This window comes from Chiloscyllium plagiosum, chromosome 30 (assembly GCF_004010195.1).
Source record: "Chiloscyllium plagiosum isolate BGI_BamShark_2017 chromosome 30, ASM401019v2, whole genome shotgun sequence".
NCBI lineage: Eukaryota > Metazoa > Chordata > Chondrichthyes > Orectolobiformes > Hemiscylliidae > Chiloscyllium > Chiloscyllium plagiosum.
The window spans coordinates 35,274,659-35,296,505 of NC_057739.1; the positions used below are offsets into that span (position 1 = coordinate 35,274,659).

General features: G+C 38.7%; 1 protein-coding gene across 2 annotated transcripts in view; it reads left to right on the forward strand.

The window, feature by feature from the left end:
* med27 (mediator complex subunit 27) overlaps positions 1-21,847 on the forward strand; it is a 241,464-nt gene that overhangs the window by 119,886 nt on the left and 99,731 nt on the right. For both annotated transcript variants that reach the window (XM_043720349.1, XM_043720350.1), the window contains exon 4: positions 8,595-8,688. In XM_043720349.1, the coding sequence (XP_043576284.1) occupies positions 8,595-8,688 (94 nt within the window). The remainder of the gene's footprint in view (positions 1-8,594; positions 8,689-21,847) is intronic.

Below are 21,847 nucleotides of genomic sequence, written 5' to 3' on the forward strand. Positions count from 1 at the left end.
GGAACTGTCAAGAAGTGTGAAAGCTTTTAATCTCCATTTGCACATGGTGCATTTTTCCTGCCCAAATATGCTATTTTGCTTAAAGATTTGGCACCTAATGCTCTTTTATTAAACATTGTTAATTGGTGTGGGGTGAATGACTAGTTGCAACATTGCATGAAACTTGTAGCAACCTGTTCCAAGTCATAATACAGTGAATTTAAAATCTACTTGTGTTTAGTAATAAGTTTTCAATCTCTGATTTTTTTTCAGAAAAGTGAAATTGGTCATATATGTTGATTATAATGAATTAATATGAAGTAAAATTTAACATAATTTACAGATATGATGATCCATGCTATACTATTCCAATTTGAGGTCTTGATTATCAGCAAAATGATATAAGTATATCTTTATAGACATTTTTCCTTTGTCAGTTCAATACTCTTCTTTTGATTGCAGTTTTGGTACCATTGGTAATCTCATTGATTTATTTTGCTAATGTACATATGTTTTCTTTTAAAAAGATTTGATTGTAGGGAGTGAGCTTAAGATTAATTTAGATGGGAATCAGGTACTCTCAACTGTCTCCAGTTTCTGCCGTCTTTGGAGTTTGAATTAAGTCAAGGTCTTAATCAAGTGCCAATTAGTTTGTCAGGCTATATACAAGTTTTGAAAATTATAATCGGGTAAAGAACAATATCAAAATTGAGTCAAATGTATTTTCAGTTGAGAAGTTAATTGGACTTACATTGTGATAGTATCATTCTCCCTGTCTGACCATGTTTACTATTTCCTTCTATGATTACCTTGGTAAGAGAGACTAGGACCTGAGGGCACAGCCTTAAAGTAAAGGGAAAACCTTTTTAGAACTGAGATAAAGAGAAACTTCTTCAGCTAGAGAGTGGTGAGTCTATGGAATTCACTGCCACAGAAAGCTGTGTTCTTCCAGCTTCCTGCCTGTCTACAGAAGGCTGTGGTGGCCAGGTCATTGGGTGTACTTAAGGCAGAGATAGGTTCTTGGCTGTCGAGGGGAACAAAAGTTACAGGGAGAAAGTGGGAGAATGGGGTTGAGAAACTTATCATCCATGATTGAATGGTGGAGCAGACTCAATGGGCTGAATGGCCTAATTTCTGCTTCTATGTCTTGTGGTCTAATTTGAATAGCTTTTCGAAAGAACTGAGCCCTTCTAGGCTGGATTCAAATCTTGGTTCCAGGAGTGCAGCTAGAAATTCTGACACTCTCTTGATCCCTCAGCTTTTTAAAACAAGGTACCAGTTGAATTTAACTTCATGCCACAGTGGTACCAACTGCTCCTAAAATATTTGTTTCTACTCAGTAGTAGTGTCTCACTCCAAATCATTTCCAGTGTAAAGGTAGTCTAGCAATGATCCATTTCCTCAAACCTGCTTTTAGTAACAGCTCAGAAGGTTATTGAAAGCATTAACTGAGGCCATGGTAATGGTCACATAACCATTCTGTGTGTCATCTTAGATAGCATACCAGAAGGCTGCTTGTTCATGAGAATATTGAGTCTGAGCCTGATCTTTTCTCCCTAGTTGCCGTCAGATGAAGACCTTTTCCAGTAAGGGGTCATGAAAAAAACCATCAGAAATGAATGCTTTGGCTGATAATTCCCTCTCTTCCCTTGGTATTAAAAAAACTCAAGTAGGGTAGTCTGCATAATTCAGTACCACAATGTGAAATCATTTATCCAACCTTTAGGGATAGCACATTTTGAAAGAAATTAAAGTAAATTCTGCCATAATATTTTGTTTTGCTTTCTTATGTAGACAGGAAATTTGAAATTACTGGAAAAACCTTAGCAGTAGAGTCTTGGACTGAACCAGTTTCCCTTCATACACTGTGGATGTACTAAGAGTTTCTAGCAGTTTGTTTTGATTCCGATTTCTACAATTCCGTTTTTTAAAAGTAATTTATGAAGGTTGATAGAGAGAATTATTTAAATATTTGGAACCTATGACGTGTTGCATTTTCCCTGATATCATAAATACCCATGCTTTCCTTGACTTTTAAATGTAAAGAATGGTTTGTTAGTCAAGCAGTCACGTCTTTGGGAGAATAAGATGAGATCCTAAAATGTATCCCAAACTGGAATTGCTCCTGATTTTTAACCTTTTGACCCTCTCTGCACTGTATACTGATTTGGTTCAAATCCGGCAAACTGTTTCTTTTCTTAATTAATAAAAGAATTAATAAAATAATTCTTTTATTAATTTTTAAATAAAACTTAGTTTGATTTTGGGTTTTCTTATTTGCAATGGACTGCACAAACCACCTAGGATTCAAGACTACAGATTTAGATGTGCAATAATTTATTTAACTGACGAAGACCGATAGCATTTATACATTAGCAATGGAGCACCTTGCATTGCAAATTTACAAAGCCTGCAAAAATGTGAAGAATCACAGTGCAAGCCTAGTGTTGTGTATTCCTCTGAGATATGGCCATAAAACATAAGAGCATAAGTAACCCATTCAGCTCATTTAAATCTATTCTGTCATTTACTGAGATCATGGCTGATCTGATAATCCTCAACTCCACTTTTCTGCCTTTTCCTCATAACTCTCAATTCCCTTACTGATTAAAAATCTGTCTATCTCAGACTTAAACATACTTAATGACCCAGTCTTGACAGATCTCTGTGGTAAAAATTCCACAGATTTGCTACCCTCTGAAAGAAGAAATTCCTGTTTATCTCAATCTTAAATGTGCAATTTCTTATTCTGAGATTATGCCCTCTGGTCCTAATCTCACTCAAAATGAAACCATCTTTCTGCATCTACCCTGTCAATGCCCCAAAGAATTTTGAATGTTTAGGTTTCTTTTCAATAAGGTTGCCTTTCATTCTTCTATATTCCAATATCAATACAGACCCAATCTACTCGACCTCCTGTTGCAACAATCCCTCCATACCTGGCCTCAGCCAGTGAACTTTCTCTCATGTTACCAGTATAAGATTGAAACAATTTTTACACCCCGTGACAGTACTGTCCAGTGTCAATCCATGTAAACTTGCTTGTTTTGTTTTATGAATATCTTTGTACATTTTGAATAGTTTTTCTAAGGAACAGAACTGTTCTGGTTGGAATGAAATCTTGGTTCCAGATGAGCAACTACAAGTTCTGATATTCTTTTGACCTCCTCAATTTAAAAAAAAAAATAGAGCTCACATTTTGAAGCCTAATTCTGTCTCTGTATACTTTTCAATTATTTTAAAGCATTACCAGCTTAATGCTTAAGTATAGTAATTATGAGGGGTTTAAGTAATAGCTGTTCAGAGTGTCATTTAACCAGCTGCACATTGATCTTATTCACCTTTGTCATCATTTGTTCACCTTGTTTATTAAAAATGGCTAAATTGTTCTATTTCAAGTTTGCTGATAGAATGGCCTTTATCTTGCTCTGACTTTGCTGTCACTGACTGTATATTATACTGATTTTGTAAAGGTCTACTTCATGTATTATAGCTCGAGTACAATTTTTAGCTTTACAAATTTAAGTTTAACTGTAGAAAAGAGCATAAATGCAACTGATGCGCGTTGAAGTTAAGTGTACTTAAAACATTTGGAGTCATTTGCTTTGGGGTTTATTAGCTAGGAAAGTAGAATACAAATATAAGTAGTGTATTGTCCACACTATTTATGATAATGACTATTCAGAATTTTTCTTTTGAGTTAAAGTTAAATTCGTGAAAGGCATTCAGTGAAATATGAAAAACTCTAAAACTCAGCTCAGAACAGGCTTTGGTGTCATGGAGATGGTTGGAGCTTAACATTCTGTTAAATAATTTCAGCATCCTTCTAAAGTTTGGAGGATGCTGGCAGCTCAACATTTGCTACCTGTCCTTAGTTACATGGAGATATATAGAGCAGATCACATAAAGGTAAGAACTTAGTTTCCTCCAAGTACCAGTTGGGGTTTCCTGACAATCTGGAACTGTTTTTAATCATCATTTTCTACCATCAATGATAATAAGTGATTGTGGAAAAACATGTCAAGTTTACTGATGCCCTTTTGGGAAAGGATTCTCACCCAGTTTGATCTGGATGTAACCCTCGACCCACAGCAATGTAAATGACTTTTAATTGCCTTCTTAGTATCCCAATAAGCTATTCAGTTGTCCTGAAGAGAAGGACTCACCACTGCCTACTGAAGAGGTAATTAGGGATAGGGTAATAAGTGTCACACTACCCACATCTGATGAAAAAATAACAATAATTAAGTAACCAGAATGATACATCATGAGCTTTATTCTAGTTCATAGATAAGCTGAAGGTTTTTTAAAAGCTACAGGGAACTATTGGGAAAGAATTTGTTTGGTGTTAAGTTTTTTGATTTAATGTTAAATCATGTTTTAAACAAATTCAGCAATGGTATTCTCAACAGAGGATGTATTGTGGAAGATGTAGAGTGAAAAGGAATTGGAATGTAAAATGCTCATTGTGGCTCCTAGCATTTTGATAGATCTGTTTGAGGAATGAAAATGAAAAGACCAGCCATTCTGAGCAGATGAAAGTAAGCGCCTAAAGGTTAAATATATGCAGACAAGGTAAAATCTCAGCAGATAACTAACATAGGGAATGCTCTCTTTGAACAATTGTAGGACACAACTTTGCTAAACTTCTGTCTTATAATTTTCGATGGCATAAAAGCAATATCAGACAGAATTAATACCATAATTCTATTGAACTAAATTATTTTGCATGGTGCTGCAGTTACAAGCAGTAGCGTTTTAGAAAACCTATCCCCTTTTTAACAACCCCACTGAGTATAAATATAGTGTCTGAGGATGCAAGGATAAAGCTTCCATTGGAACACGCCCATTGCTTAAATCAGCAATTTCTGAATTATGTTTTCCAGTGGGACCTGAAAATTGTATTGACAATAGGAATGATTCTGTTCAGGTGGTAAATTTTAAAGGACTTTATAGGATTGGCCCACTTCATGCTAAATTAAGTGCTTTTTGTTACCTTTAGATTCAGTTGGTCTAATGCTGCCCATGTCGGTTTACCACATTCACCTCTCCTTATTTGAGGTAAGCTAAAACACTTCTGCTCACATCTTGCATTAATGAAGAGAAGCTGTGTAAAATATTAGTGCCTAGTGTGATATTTTGATAGGATTTGAGAGCATTACAATGAATGATGCTCTTTCACTGCTCAATATTCAACATGTAATCATTAACAGAATCTGTAACTATGAGCTACTTTACATATCATGGTGGTAGTCTGCAAGCACTTTTTCCAGCAGTTTAATGACTTCAGTAAAACACAGCAGAAATTTTATAAATGAGAGATAAGATGAATGGAATCAGTTGTATCTGTGGATGACGTGCATTTCATCAATCTTAGTCTGATTAGAACCTTTGAGAATTGAAAAGTTCGGTTTTCCTTTGGAGTTCCTCTTATTATGTCAATTCTTACAATCAGCTAGGGAAAATAAAAGTTCCAACATAACAGAATATTGTTCAAAATCTTGGATGATCAGTTTGAATGTCTTGTTTAACTAAAGGTAGGTTACAGGGGTATTTGAGATCATCATTGATATAAAGAGGAAGTAAGCTTCCAATAATCCCATCCAGTATTATTATCTTTAATTTCTCTGTATTGTAATTGTTATCATTTCTGTAAGGAGTTCATTGGTAGGGGAAAGTGTGGCAGAGGCTGCACAGTAAATCGTGCAGTGCCTTTGTCTGAATTGATGTGGAGGTGCTGGTGTTGAACTGGGGTGGGCAAAGTTGAAAATCATATTCCACCAGGTTATAGTTCGTAGGTTTATTTGAAAATACAAGCTTTCGGAGCACAGCTCCTTTTGTCAGGTAGCTAGCTACCTGAGGTTGAAGTACCAATTGACAGATCAATTATCAAGTTGGTCTACCAAATCTATTTTTTTTTTCATACAGCTTCATATCTGAATCTCTCCAATCAGGCATTCACTCCTGCTATCAGTGTTGGAATAGCTGCAATGCCTTGCAGCACACATTAAGAAATTGAAGCCATTATCTTTAGTCTCCACATCCTCTTTTACGGATTGTAGCCCCCCTTTACTGGATATTGTCTATAATCTCAGCATTATATTTGAGCTTGATCTGACCTTGATCCAATATTTTGTCAAAAAGCCTGTCTCAATCTGTTGACTGCTGAATACCTCATAGAAATAGTCCATTTAGTCCTTCAAAACTGCACCAGTATTCAGGATCAAAGCTGATTATATACATCATTGCTATTTTTTCTACCCTATCTTCGTATTAATTACTAGATAAATTCTAGAATTAATATCTATAAATCTACATCTTTTTCTTTAACTTGACTGAGCGCCCAAGGTCTTTGGGAGTAAAGAATTCCAGGTTTCACTACCTATTTCATTGTCACCTCTAGAGTGTACTGTTGCAGAGTTGTAATGGTCAATCTCCCATCCTCCACTTCCTGTAAAATTCATCTTAGCAAAATCTAGAACCTGTTGACTCCTGTCTTTGCTACAGTGATTCCTGGTCCCTCAGTGCCTAATACTAAATTATCATCCTTGTGGTTACATACCTTTCTGGCCTTGTTCGTTGCTGTCATTGTAACATCTTTCGGTCCCTTCTGGCATTCTCGATCTATCCGATTCTGCCCACTTCTTCTACTCTGTAGCTTGACTGCACCGTTTGTAGCCATGCTTTAGCCAGCTAGTCCCCCCTATTTGCTCCCTGAAACCCTTTACCTCTTCATCTGAACTTTACATCTTTGCTTCTAATATCTCCTCTGCGTTCCATTTGTTTGATAAATTGTCTTGGGTTGTATGCCTACATTAACTACTACGTAAATACAAGTTGTGGTATCTGAACATAGATATTAAATTTTTAAAAAGAGCTTACACAGGAGTATAGTATGAGTTATTAGACTGAACTTTTCCAATTGAGATTCCCACTCTGTAATTTTACTGCTGTCGTCCTATAGTGTGAAATTTCGCTTTTTGTCCTTGATCAAAAAAAATTGGGTGAAGTCTCTTAAGTTCATTTGAAAAAACCTGCAATCACTTTAATTTCTTGCATCAGTCATTGCTTTACAGGGTCATCACCTAATTTTTAATTTTGTTTTGAAATGAAGTTAACCTCTTGTTTATAATTGGTTACTGCTGACCTCTGCTTTCACCACAGTCCGTAAACTGCAATAAAGTGGCAGTTCTGTGAAATAATAAAATAAGGTGCTAAGGCTGTTGCTGGGTCAGCAGATTCAGATCAATACAATAGTCTTTGAATTAGTGGGTGTACTGATGAGATGTACTTCCCCTGTGCCTGGCTGTAGAATGATATGGAGTGAAATCACCTGCAGAATTGGGGAACAAATAACTGATCTGCAAGGTGATCTTTTATTGTATACAATATCAGGATTGTACCAGATCATCATTTAACCTTTGAAATTGAACTAAAGTCTAACACTGGGTTCACTGTCTGAGTGTAAGATGTTGTGATAATAATGAAGTAATTGTCCCAGTTTATTTTGTGTGTCATTTTTTTTTAAATTTCAGATGCTTGGTGCAAAGTGTGTTATAAACAAACTAGTGGCAGTCAGAACTTTGCACCAAATTTAACTGAACTTGACCGTTGCAAGTTTTGTCACTTGTCTGAAAAGCTTGAATTAAACCACTGCCTACTTCAACCAAAGTCAGTGATTTATTCAGTGATGAATAACGTCAACCACATCTGAAATAACATAAGACCTTGAAGATTTTCCAGGATATTTAGTATACTGACATTGAATTTAAAATTCTGGTTACTTACTAGATGTGTGGTTCTAATCAACTATTGTACCGCTAAGCAATGAAAACAAATTTCTAAGTTTATCAAATATGGCGGGGTGAATGGGGAAAAGTCTGTTTAATAGTCAATTGGTTCATTAAGTCTTGTGCAATCAAATATATCCATGTATGTAATAGTAGAAACTTTACCTACTCCTTCAAAATGATGTTACAAACATGCAATCTGTTATTTCATAATTAATATTAGTAACTGTGTGTGTGTGTGTGTGTGTGTGTGTGTGTGTGTGTATGTATATAGCTTAGTTCTTGTTGTAAAATATCTTTGCTTAGTTTTAAACTTAAATTATTAGAATTGTATAATCCACTTATTATGGAAGCAAAATATATTAGCTAAAATAATTAAGATTGTTGTTTTGTTCATTCCCCTGGGTACTTTACGACAAGGTTCTGTAGATGTTCAGGTTAATGGTACATTTTGATAGGCAAGTCCCATGAACTTTTACTATGGAAATGATTGAAGTTATGGCAGCTGGGAAACCTATTTTAAAAGTTGTAAAAGATCCAGACACTTTGCATGCTTTTCCCAAGTTCTTGGGAGCTGGTGGCTACCATTTCTACATCTTGCATTCTGAGTTATTCAGTTGACTATTTGGTCCTGTTGTGTAGCAGCTTGGTGTCAGATGTTGGGATCATTACTTGCAACCAGATAACTACATGCTCTCTATTGCACATCTCAGCTAACAGGAGTCTAATATTATTCTCATGGCATTTTAAAATTGTTGTGTATCCTTTTATTTAAAAAACATTGTGTTAAATGCAACTCCGATTTGTATTCTTCTACTCATTCAGATACGTGGATGATGTTATTGCACGGATTGACAGAATGTTTCCTGATATGTCCATTCATTTGTCCAGACCAAATGGTTCCTCTGCAGTTCTGCTGGTAAGATGATCGTGACTAATAGTAAAGTTATGCACTTTTGTGTGTGTCTAAATATTAATATGCTAACCAATCTTCATGTAAACCAAGGAAGATCCGTGGGGCTGAGAGTTACATAGATATATGGGTCACACGTTTCGTGAAATAGCCAGACTGTACCTCAAAGAATTGGAGAAACGAAGGGATTGATGGCCACCACAACGGTCACAGAGGAACAGGCAGATAGTGCAGGAGTCCCTTGAGGTCCTGTTGTCAGATTTGTTTTCCATTTTGGAAGGTGTTGAGGGTACTGGTTCCTCTAGGAAGTGTAGATAAAGTCAAACTTCTGGCCCCACAAGCAGCCTGTTGTACAGGAGGGTCGGAAGAAAAAGAGGAGTGATTGATAGTTATAGGGATTCATCAGTTCGGGAACAGGTGGGCATTTCTGTGCTTGTAGACACAGCTCCAAGATGAAGTATAGCCTCCCTCGTGCCAGCGTCAAGGCTGTCACTGAGTGGGTGCAGGGCATCTTGAAGGGGAAGATTGTGGTACACAATGGTATCAATGATAGAAGTAAAATGAAGGATAAGGTCTTGCTTCGAGTTCAAGGGACAAGGCACTAGATTAAAGACCAGGCCTCAAAGGTTGTACAGAAATAGTCTACAGCAGATGAATGCATCAATGCAAGCAGGGCAATCTGGACCTGAATCAGACTGGAACCAATATCTTTGCAGGCGAGTTTGCTAGAGCTGTTGGAAAAAACTTAAACTTGTAGAACAACCTCAGTTATCTGAACATCAATTATCAGAATTTCGGGTTATCTGAACAAGATCTCAAGGTCCCATAAAAATTTATATAAAAGCACAGCAAGAGCAGGCAGCCTGGGCTGGCGGCGGGAGCAGGAACAGGTTGCCACAGGAACCCTGTACCTGCTATTGCCAACATCATGGGAACCCTGTTCCTGATATTGTCGCCGCCACGGGACCCTGTTCCTGTTGTTGCCACCGCCATGGGAATCCTGATTGGTTATCCGAACAATCAGTTATCTGAAAAGAATACTCCGCACCCGTCTCGGTCGGATAGTTGAGGTTGTTCTAGAGTTCAACAAGGAGTGCTTTAGTGCTAACTGCTTTAATTCAATTGTGACACAACATACCTTCGAAAAGGAACCTCAGCAGAGTGAGTTCAGACATTTTGAGTCTCAAGGGAGTACGGCAAGGTTGGGATGGCTTCTACTTTAGTGGTATGAGTATTACAGCTAAGTCAGATGAATTAATGGGCGTGGATTGCTATGTGGAGTTTTGATGTTGCCATCACAGGGACATGGCTGAAAGAGGGACATGACTGGCAACTCAACATTCTGGGGTATAGGATCTTCAAATAGGACAGGAGAGGGTGTAAAAGAAGGTGTTGCATTATTAATTTAGGAGTCAGTTACTGCAATAAGCAGGAACAATATCTTGAAAGGGATGTCAAATTCGGCTTTGTGGATAGAGCTTATGCATAGAAAGGAGGTATTCATCCTTATAGGGTATTATAGGCCCTCAAACAGTCAGTGGGCTGTAAAGGAGTAGATATGTAGACAATTGAGATGTGTAAAAATAATCACTTAATTATATTAGGGCATTTCAACTTCCCCAACATTAATTGGGATAATGATAGTATAAAGGGTTTAGAAGGGGAGATTTCTTGAAATGTGTTCAGGAGAGCCTTTTTTTATATAAATATGTAGATGGTCCTATGAGGGACCTAATTCTGAGGAACAAAGCCGGCCAGGTGTTCAAAGTCACACTGGCATTTTAGCGACTGCAACACCATATGTTTCAATACAATAAAACAAAGAACTGCGGATGCTGAAGTTCTGAAACAAACATGAACAAATTGCTGGAGAAACTCAGCAAGCCTGGCAGCATCTGTGCAGAGAGAACAGAATTAATGTTTGGAATCCAGTGACTTTTCATCAGAGTCATAACACCACGAGTTTTAAGTTTGCTACAAAAAAGAAAAAAGATGGTCTGCACAAAAATGTTTTGGATTGATAGAAGGCAGATTTTGTTAAAATAAGGCAGGGTCTGGCCACAGTAGACTGGGAATAATATTTCAGGGTAAACCTATGGTCAAACTGTGGGTGACATTCAAAAAGGAATTGGGGAGAGTACAAGCCCAACATATTCCCTTTCGGGTGAAATGGTGGGAGCAACAACCCCTGGTTGTCTAGGAATATTCAGAACTGGATAAAAAGAGAGGTGCATAACAAGTACAAAGGCAGCAAATCAGAGGAGGTCCCAGTGGAGTATGGAAAATGTAGAGGTGGGAACATAAAGCAATCAGGAGAGCAAAGAGACGGCATGAAAGAAAGCTGGCTGTCCAGATTGGGGAGAATACCAAGTTCATCAAGGGGAAGGATAGGGCCCATTAGGTACCAATGGGATAACCTATGTGTGGAGCCGGAGGAATTAATGAAGTGTTCAACGAATACTTCACAGCTATCTTCCCTCTGGAGAAAGGGGATGTAGGTACAGAATTTGGGAAGATGGACTGTGAGGCTCTTCAGATTGAACTAGGGTGTGAGGAGTATTGAAAGTTTTGGTGGGTTTACAAATGGACAGGTCCCCAGGTCTGGATGAGTTGTATCCCAGCCTGTTCTGGGAGACAAAGAAGAAAATCACTGGGGCCTTGACCCAAATTTTAGTTCCTCTCTGGCCACAGGAGAGGTGCCATGGGAGTGGAGGACAGCTAATGTTCCACTTTGCAAAAAGGTGGTGGGGATAAACCAGAGAATTACAAGTAAGTGAGTCTAAAATCAAAGGTAGGGAAACTATTGGAGAAAATTCTGAAGGAGACAATTAAACTCCATTTAGAGAGTTTGATCAGGGATAGTCAGCATGGCATTATCAGAGGGAGGTCATGCCTAACAGATCTGGTTGAATTTTTTTAAGGAGGTGACCAAATGTGTAGTTGAAGATGGTACGGTTGATATGTGATTAGATTAGATTAGATTAGATTACTTACAGTGTGGAAACAGGCCCTTCGGCCCAACAAGTCCACACCGACCCGCCGAAGCGTAACCCACCCAGACCCATTCCCCTATATTTACCCCTTCATCTAACACTACGGGCAATTTAGCATGGCCAATTTGCCTAACCTGCACATTTTTTGGATTGTGGGAGGAAACCGGAGCACCCGGAGGAAACCCACGCAGACACTGGGAGAACGTGCAAACTCCACACAGTCAGTCGCCTGAGGCGGGAATTGAACCCGGGTCTCTGGCGCTGTGAGGCAACAGTGCTAACCACTGTGCCACCATGCCGCCCGTAATGTATTTCAGCAGGGCCTTTGATAAGAACCTGCCAAGGTTAAAGAAGGTAAAAGCACTTGGAATCTAGAGTAACTTGAAAAGACCAATCTAAAATTGGTTTAGAGTTGTGGTGACCCTACCACCGGTTATCTGTTTGATTGGGGAGCAGTCCAATGGTCCTGTGGAACCATGACGACTTTACCTTCTAAGCAATAGTACATCTTTGCAATGACACTACTTGCTTACAAACTCCACAAACCAGGGGTTGTTTAAGATGGTCAGTCCATGAATACATTTCCTGGCACTATGTTGGAGCAGCTAACCAAACTGTTCTATCCAGCTGCAGTAGTCAGTCATTTACAATGGCCTTTCTTTCTGCCTTTGCTTATGACTGCCATTTAAGATAATACCTGTTTTTGGCCCTTTTAATTGGTTTTCAATTACATCATTGTCCTATTCAAAGCCATTCCCAGATGTATTCTCTCTCGAACAAAAGCCGAAGTTGCTGGAAAAACTCAGCAGGTCTGGCAGCATCTGTGCAGAGAAATCAAAGTTAACGTTTCGTGTCCAGTGACCCCTCCTCAGAACAGTATCCACAGTTCTTTCGGTTGTAATTTTGTATTCTCTCAGGCATCCTTTCAAGGTCGTGTTTGAAGAAACACAGGCAGCTATCTGGGATGTTGTCAGACTCCATTTTTTTAATCACAAAAATAAAGGAGCACAATTCTCTAATGCTTTTTTTGAAATTATTTTGCAGACTTTTGCAAAAATCAGGGTATTTTCCCATCTGCCCTACTATTCTCAGAACTGATGTAGTTCTTCGGTCAGGAAGCTCATTTCTTCTTCTATGCACCATGAAACAAACCTAGCACACAACTTTACAACCAGTTCACAGTAGAAATGAAATAAAGGCATGGTTCAAAGTAACTAATGTAATACAAAAATTAAATAGTATGTTTAGGTAAGCAGTGGAAGTCTTGCCTTAAAATACTTAATACTCCTAGTGTTAAATTACTCCAGGGCAGCTGTCAGGATCTTGGATGGGGGATATGACCTTGTGATTACCCTGTAAAATCGTATCTCACAGGAAAAGGGAACATTGGAAAGCTATTGGAACGGGACCATGCAGTATGGCTCACTCGATGGATTTGTCAAAGAACCAGCATGAATATAGACCTTCGCCATTCAGTCTACAGTGCTATGTGCAGTTAAACAAGGGAAAGGGATCCCATCAGATATACATAAAAATGGAGTAAAAGTGATGTACCAGATTTTCTAAATGGGTCTTAAATACATGTTTTGAAAATTTTCATCTCTATCCTTATGACTTTTTAAAAATAATTTTATATTGCATGACAAAGACTGCTTTCAGTATGATAGTTTCAGCCACTTGTGTTTCTCAAGCTTTGTGTGGACTCAGCGGTTGTCAGCAAGATGATTTTTCTAAGTGTAAATCCAGTCCGATTACATCACTTCTGGGTGTTGGGAGAGAACTTGGTAACCAGGAATGATGAAATTTATCATTACTTTCATACCTGTGTGAAATCACTGAGTGTACATCTTGTTAATCGAACAATATTTCTTTGTTCTTATAACAAATGGTACCAGTAACATTTCTTCCATTAAATATTAATATTTGTGTGATTAGTTAGTTTGGCATATTAGTATCAAAGTTGCATTTTATTTTAATTTATGAAGGAAATAATCCCTTTGTTTACAGTGATAGCAGAAGAAACAATTTAGCTAAAACATTGAAAAACAATTCTGATGTTTTTTTTAAATCCAGTTGTACCTGGCTCAGTGACATTGTACCAAATGCCTTTGAAATGCAGTTAGATGGGAAACTGAGAAAATGAAAGCATGACCATGGAATATCAATATAAGATATTAACATTATTGCTGCTTGAACTGGTATCTGCATTTGTGAATAATGTTCTGCTGAAATAGTCAGTGAATACAATGTCTTTGAGAAGAACTGAGCAGCCTTTCTGACTAGCAAATGACTTTGTAGCACAATGACTCTGCAACAAGATTTTGCATTTTATTTCTTTGATTCCAAATGAAGAGACCTTCATGTTCCTATATTGCTATTAAAATAAACTTGTTCAAGACATAACATTGGGACACCCCTCAGCCAGGCCTGGAAAGCAACAGGAATAGGGCCATCAGCAAATGCAGGAGGCCCCATCATCGCAGGAGCAAAGGGAGCTCTCTGACTTTGATGGGTTGCGATGTGATAACTGATTTAAGGCCAAGGAGAACCATTAATATAACTGAGCACAAGTTCCCTTGGTAACAGGCAATGGTCTGCCCAGCTAGTACTCAAGATCTGAGCTCTTTTATAAAGCAGGGGGAAAATATAAAGCAGACCCAGGCATTAGTCTATTTTGTTGTTCAACAGTAAACTATCTTCCTTTCCAGCTGGGCTTCTTGAGTTACAGTTGATTTCTGCCATAACGCATGTCTCTTCAACATGAATTGGCTACAATGCAATTGAAGAGTTTATACCATTATATATAGAGTGCACATTTTCCTTACCTGTATTCGCTATAATGCAATTCCAGTCCTATTGTTTTAAATGGTACTGTTATTACCTGGTTTTCTTATAATGTGGGATTGCACGGGAGTGGAAGTACATGTTATATCAGAACAGACTATATTATAGTGGCACACCACAAGTGTAAAACTTACAAGAGAGTAATTCAAGTTGTCCTATGATGGTAATTGTTGGTGGCAATTACGTGTAATACTTCTGACCAGGTGAGGAAGGAAAATTGGTTGTCTTTTTAACTCTCTCTCTTGGTCAGTCCAAACAACATTTTCATATTTGTTTTAGAACACAGCTGCTACATTTAATTTTGACTAATATGATACTTTTATTTAAGGAGCCAATCACAAAGTTTTCTTCAGTGACATAGACAAATTTTGTTACCTACTAACTCCAAGAAGAATTAATAATGTGACATCCAACATGATAAATTTTAAAAGTGTGTGTGTCTGGTACAGACTGGATGAACAATGACTATGTACTTTAAAAATCTTTGAGTTCTTGAGGTGTTAAGACCGAAGACCATTGTTGACTGATATCCTAACCGTAATGGTTAATATCTTTGTATTATTGATTAGAGATTTCCAGCTCTAATCATAAATTCACTTTATTTCTCTCTGCTGTTCAGCAGCAGCTGTTGTAATATATTTTTGTGTATATCTGAGTTTGGCTCCATTGCCTTTCAAACTGGCAGGTCAAGTTTTTAATTCCACAGGAAATGATCACGTAAGTAAGAATGAAAACAGGAAGTGAATTTCTTGATGTTAACTCAGTTACCTAGTTTCAATTTCTTTAGATAAAAGAAGGAAAGCCTCCACAGATTTAGGGGCAAATAGTGTTTCACAAACTTGATTGAATTCTTTTAATGAAGTTACAGGGAGGATTGATAGGGGTAATGTGGTTATTGTGCTGTTCATGAACTTTTAAACAGCATTTAATAATATATCATAACAAGCTTACACACCGTTGAAACTTATGGAATAAAAGTGACAGTAGCGAAATAAATACAAGATGGAGATGAGCAGTTTTTGTTTGGGCTAGAGAAATATATGAGGAGAAAGTGAGGTCTGCAGATGCTGGAGATCAGAGATGGAAATGTGTTGCTGGAAAAGCGCAGCAGGTCAGGCAGCATCTAGGGAACAGGAGAATCGACGTTTCTGGCATTAGCCATTCCTGAAGAAGGGCTAATGCCCGAAACGTCGATTCTCCTGTTCCCTAGGTGCTGCCTGACCTGCTGCGCTTTTCCAGCAACACATTTCCATCTCTAGAGAAATATATAGTGGGTCAGTGCTAGGTTCTCTACTTTTTTGGTCTATATTAGCAACCAAGACTAGGAGTTTGCAGCACACAATTTTAATATTTGCAAATGACACAAAATTTAGAAATATTGTGGATTGAGGGACTTCAAGAGGACATATATTAGCTAGTGTTGTGGAGAAACAGGTTCAAAGTTTGTGTGAAGAAACAGGTGATAGATGAAATGTAATGCAGAGGAGTGCAAATTGAGATTTTATTAGGAAGAACAGAGAAAGACAATGTATTGTAAAGGATACAATTCTAGAGAGAGCAGGAGCAGAGAGACATGGGAAAATGTGATTACATTATTAACTATGAGAAAATAGTATATGAGGCATATGTGATCCTGGACTTCTTAACCTGGGCCATAAGAGTGAAAAAAAATGGAAATTGTGGTGAATCTTTATAAAATACTTGCTAGGGCTGAGCTAAATGGTTGTGTCTGGACAGCACACTTTTTTAGGAAGAATGTGAAGGCATTGGAATGGATGCAGAAATGCTGGCCTAGCTAGTGATGCCCACAGCCTATGAATAATTCTTATTAAAAATGGAATTAGGTGGACAGATCACCGGAACAGGCTGTTTTTGGAGAAGAGATTTAATGGAGTTGCTTGAAACTGAGTCTGGACAAAGTGAATGGGAGAAACTGGTCATATTAACAACAGTGTGGAGAACTAGAGTATACTGAACTGACTGGGAAGAAGACTAGAGGTAACATGAAAAAGTACTTAGGATGAAAATGCAAAAGTGAGGTAGAGTTAGATTCAGCAGTGGTTTTCAAAAGGGTAATTGGATAATTATCTGAAGAGAGCATTTGCAAGGCTTTGAAGAAAATGAGAGAGGAGGACAGAGTTGCTTTACAGAGAAAAGGCAAGACATTGTGGGCCAAATGGCTCCTATACTGTAACCATATTTGGGTTCTACTGCTGACTGTGGTACTTATCTAGAAGCCAACTTGCAATTAAGTGTTAATTTTTTTATGATTTATATTTGTCAAGAAGTTCCTTGAAGCAAGAAATTCCTGCTGGAATAGGGCAGTTTATTTGCATACTGATGGTGTGAATTGTGCTTACTGCTTAGGCACTTGTCAGTATGCTTTATTGGTATTTAAATGTGTAAATTGGAATTCCATTCAACCTAGTGTGCAATAAATAGATTTACCAATTGGTCTATTAATTATTGTGCCACTTAAGGAGCAGGGTACAAGTCTTATTTTGAATGGATAGACTTGTACTTTCAAAATGTATTCACTAGAAAATATTGATTTCTTAAGCATGTTAGATGCGAAGGTGTTTATATATTAGGCAGTAATTCATTTGTTTGCTTAATTGCAAATTGGTGGGGTGATAGGGGTGTGTTGGTGATATTTGCAAACACAATCTCCTACCAATTTCTTTCATATACAAGTTGCTGTGGAGATGCTTATGGACAAAAATAAAGGTAAAATTTCTGTTCTTGGAACTGTTTGTTTTTCCTCTTCTCCCCCCAATCTCACTCTCACTCTCTCACACTCTCTCTCACACTCTCTCTCTCACACTTTCTCTCTCACACTTTCTCTCTCACACTTTCTCTCTCACACTTTCTCTCTCACACTTTCTCTCTCACACTTTCTCTCTCACACTTTCTCTCTCACACTTTCTCTCTCACACTTTCTCTCTCACACTTTCTCTCTCACACTTTCTCTCTCACACTTTCTCTCTCACACTTTCTCTCTCACACTTTCTCTCTCACACTTTCTCTCTCACACTTTCTCTCTCACACTTTCTCTCTCACACTTTCTCTCTCACACTTTCTCTCTCACACTTTCTCTCTCACACTTTCTCTCTCACACTTTCTCTCTCACACTTTCTCTCTCACACTTTCTCTCTCACACTTTCTCTCTCACACTTTCTCTCTCACACTTTCTCTCTCACACTTTCTCTCTCACACTTTCTCTCTCACACTTTCTCTCTCACACTTTCTCTCTCACACTTTCTCTCTCACACTTTCTCTCTCACACTTTCTCTCTCACACTTTCTCTCTCACACTTTCTCTCTCACACTTTCTCTCTCACACTTTCTCTCTCACACTTTCTCTCTCACACTTTCTCTCTCACACTTTCTCTCTCACACTTTCTCTCTCACACTTTCTCTCTCACACTTTCTCTCTCACACTTTCTCTCTCACACTTTCTCTCTCACACTTTCTCTCTCACACTTTCTCTCTCACACTTTCTCTCTCACACTTTCTCTCTCACACTTTCTCTCTCACACTTTCTCTCTCACACTTTCTCTCTCACACTTTCTCTCTCACACTTTCTCTCTCACACTTTCTCTCTCACACTTTCTCTCTCACACTTTCTCTCTCACACTTTCTCTCTCACACTTTCTCTCTCACACTTTCTCTCTCACACTTTCTCTCTCACACTTTCTCTCTCACACTTTCTCTCTCACACTTTCTCTCTCACACTTTCTCTCTCACACTTTCTCTCTCACACTTTCTCTCTCACACTTTCTCTCTCACACTTTCTCTCTCACACTTTCTCTCTCACACTTTCTCTCTCACACTTTCTCTCTCACACTTTCTCTCTCACACTTTCTCTCTCACACTTTCTCTCTCACACTTTCTCTCTCACACTTTCTCTCTCACACTTTCTCTCTCACACTTTCTCTCTCACACTTTCTCTCTCACACTTTCTCTCTCACACTTTCTCTCTCACACTTTCTCTCTCACACTTTCTCTCTCACACTTTCTCTCTCACACTTTCTCTCTCACACTTTCTCTCTCACACTTTCTCTCTCACACTTTCTCTCTCACACTTTCTCTCTCACACTTTCTCTCTCACACTTTCTCTCTCACACTTTCTCTCTCACACTTTCTCTCTCACACTTTCTCTCTCACACTTTCTCTCTCACACTTTCTCTCTCACACTTTCTCTCTCACACTTTCTCTCTCACACTTTCTCTCTCACACTTTCTCTCTCACACTTTCTCTCTCACACTTTCTCTCTCACACTTTCTCTCTCACACTTTCTCTCTCACACTTTCTCTCTCACACTTTCTCTCTCACACTTTCTCTCTCACACTTTCTCTCTCACACTTTCTCTCTCACACTTTCTCTCTCACACTTTCTCTCTCACACTTTCTCTCTCACACTTTCTCTCTCACACTTTCTCTCTCACACTTTCTCTCTCACACTTTCTCTCTCACACTTTCTCTCTCACACTTTCTCTCTCACACTTTCTCTCTCACACTTTCTCTCTCACACTTTCTCTCTCACACTTTCTCTCTCACACTTTCTCTCTCACACTTTCTCTCTCACACTTTCTCTCTCACACTTTCTCTCTCACACTTTCTCTCTCACACTTTCTCTCTCACACTTTCTCTCTCACACTTTCTCTCTCACACTTTCTCTCTCACACTTTCTCTCTCACACTTTCTCTCTCACACTTTCTCTCTCACACTTTCTCTCTCACACTTTCTCTCTCACACTTTCTCTCTCACACTTTCTCTCTCACACTTTCTCTCTCACACTTTCTCTCTCACACTTTCTCTCTCACACTTTCTCTCTCACACTTTCTCTCTCACACTTTCTCTCTCACACTTTCTCTCTCACACTTTCTCTCTCACACTTTCTCTCTCACACTTTCTCTCTCACACTTTCTCTCTCACACTTTCTCTCTCACACTTTCTCTCTCACACTTTCTCTCTCACACTTTCTCTCTCACACTTTCTCTCTCACACTTTCTCTCTCACACTTTCTCTCTCACACTTTCTCTCTCACACTTTCTCTCTCACACTTTCTCTCTCACACTTTCTCTCTCACACTTTCTCTCTCACACTTTCTCTCTCACACTTTCTCTCTCACACTTTCTCTCTCACACTTTCTCTCTCACACTTTCTCTCTCACACTTTCTCTCTCACACTTTCTCTCTCACACTTTCTCTCTCACACTTTCTCTCTCACACTTTCTCTCTCACACTTTCTCTCTCACACTTTCTCTCTCACACTTTCTCTCTCACACTTTCTCTCTCACACTTTCTCTCTCACACTTTCTCTCTCACACTTTCTCTCTCACACTTTCTCTCTCACACTTTCTCTCTCACACTTTCTCTCTCACACTTTCTCTCTCACACTTTCTCTCTCACACTTTCTCTCTCACACTTTCTCTCTCACACTTTCTCTCTCACACTTTCTCTCTCACACTTTCTCTCTCACACTTTCTCTCTCACACTTTCTCTCTCACACTTTCTCTCTCACACTTTCTCTCTCACACTTTCTCTCTCACACTTTCTCTCTCACACTTTCTCTCTCACACTTTCTCTCTCACACTTTCTCTCTCACACTTTCTCTCTCACACTTTCTCTCTCACACTTTCTCTCTCACACTTTCTCTCTCACACTTTCTCTCTCACACTTTCTCTCTCACACTTTCTCTCTCACACTTTCTCTCTCACACTTTCTCTCTCACACTTTCTCTCTCACACTTTCTCTCTCACACTTTCTCTCTCACACTTTCTCTCTCTCTCACACTCTCTCACTCTCTCACTCTCACTCTCACTCTCACTCTCACTCTCACTCTACCATTTTGGACACTTTTCAGTTCACCATTCCTGGATGTATTTGACCCCTGTTTCTTTCTCCCCCTTTTTTCTCCTTCACGGATGCTGTTTATGGCACAGCATTTTCTCTTACTGTCATCTTTGTCTCTATCTTTGATTTGTCTTCCTGATTCTTCGTCCCTCATTCTGTGCATCTGTCACTTTCTCTGTACCTCTGTCTCTCTCCCTACCCCACCTGTCGCCCATGGCCCCATCCCAGTCTGTCTCCGGCCCACCGTCTGTTTCTTTCTGTAAGCCTGACCTCCTTTCTCACATGCTGCTGTCATCTTGCCTCTGATACCTGTCTTTACTGAACTTGTAGCTTGAACTCTCTTTCTTTTTAAGGTCTATATGTGTCATCCGTCATGTTTTGTATTTGGTTTCAGTGGAGAGGTGTGGTTGAAATGTGTATAGCCTCATAGTTCACAAGGGTCGTCATTGTATATATCACTTGCAACCTCACCAGTACCTCAAATTCACTTTCCAAATGATGACCAGGGCACTATATTGTACCTGACCAAAGGGTTACCTAACTAAAGTTCGTTACAAATTCAGCACATCTTCTCTGCTTCAAAATTTTAATCGTCCAGCAATAAACTCTTGCACTTGGTTTACTACTATTTAAATGCCTTATTAACTTACTTTGCTACTCCAAGTGATTTCATTAAAATAGTTCACAATCACCCTATGGACGCAACGTTCCACTTTTCTATTACTCTGAATAGCTTTATCCCTATTCTCTGCACTATCTTACAGCCAGCTAACAATTCATTCTGTTTCTTACCCCTGGACGCTGCATGCTGAGAATTTTTTGGTTAGTTTTCTGTGCTGAGAATTCCTGAAGAGCATAGCAGGTCACTCACCAGAAAAGGCCTGTTAATTAAATTCATACAAATTACCACCTTAAGAACACTCTATTTCCTGAAGACGTGGGACTCATGCTGAAATGAAATGTAATTTATTTGACCTGAAAGCATTATTGTTAATTTAGCATGTTTCTCCTCTACTATATCCTTATTCATTTGAGTTTACACCTCTTCTGCATGTCTTCAGCCAAAGGTACTGTCAAAACCTTTGTGATATTGCCCTGACTCAGTTCCACTCTTAGCATTTCAGTTGTTTCAAAACATTTCCAGCAATTTTTTTCCAAACGGATCCTACTTTGTCTAGCTGTTTGTTGAACTACATTCTTGGGTTCAGACCCCTGAGATTAACTATTCTCCCTATTTGTGTTTTAATTCTTCGGTGTCAACCATGCCTTTGTGGATTGCCTCTCAATCAAAAGGTTTTGAGGTCAAGTCCACTCCAGGGTTTGTGAATGAAAATAAAGTCTGACACCCCTGTACAGTGTTCCCTCAGGAGATGCTGCTTTCAGAAAGGCTAATGGAATGTTGGACCTTGTTTCAAGGGGATTGGAGTATAAGAGTAGGGGCAGTCTTAGTGCAACTGTACTGGTGAACCCAT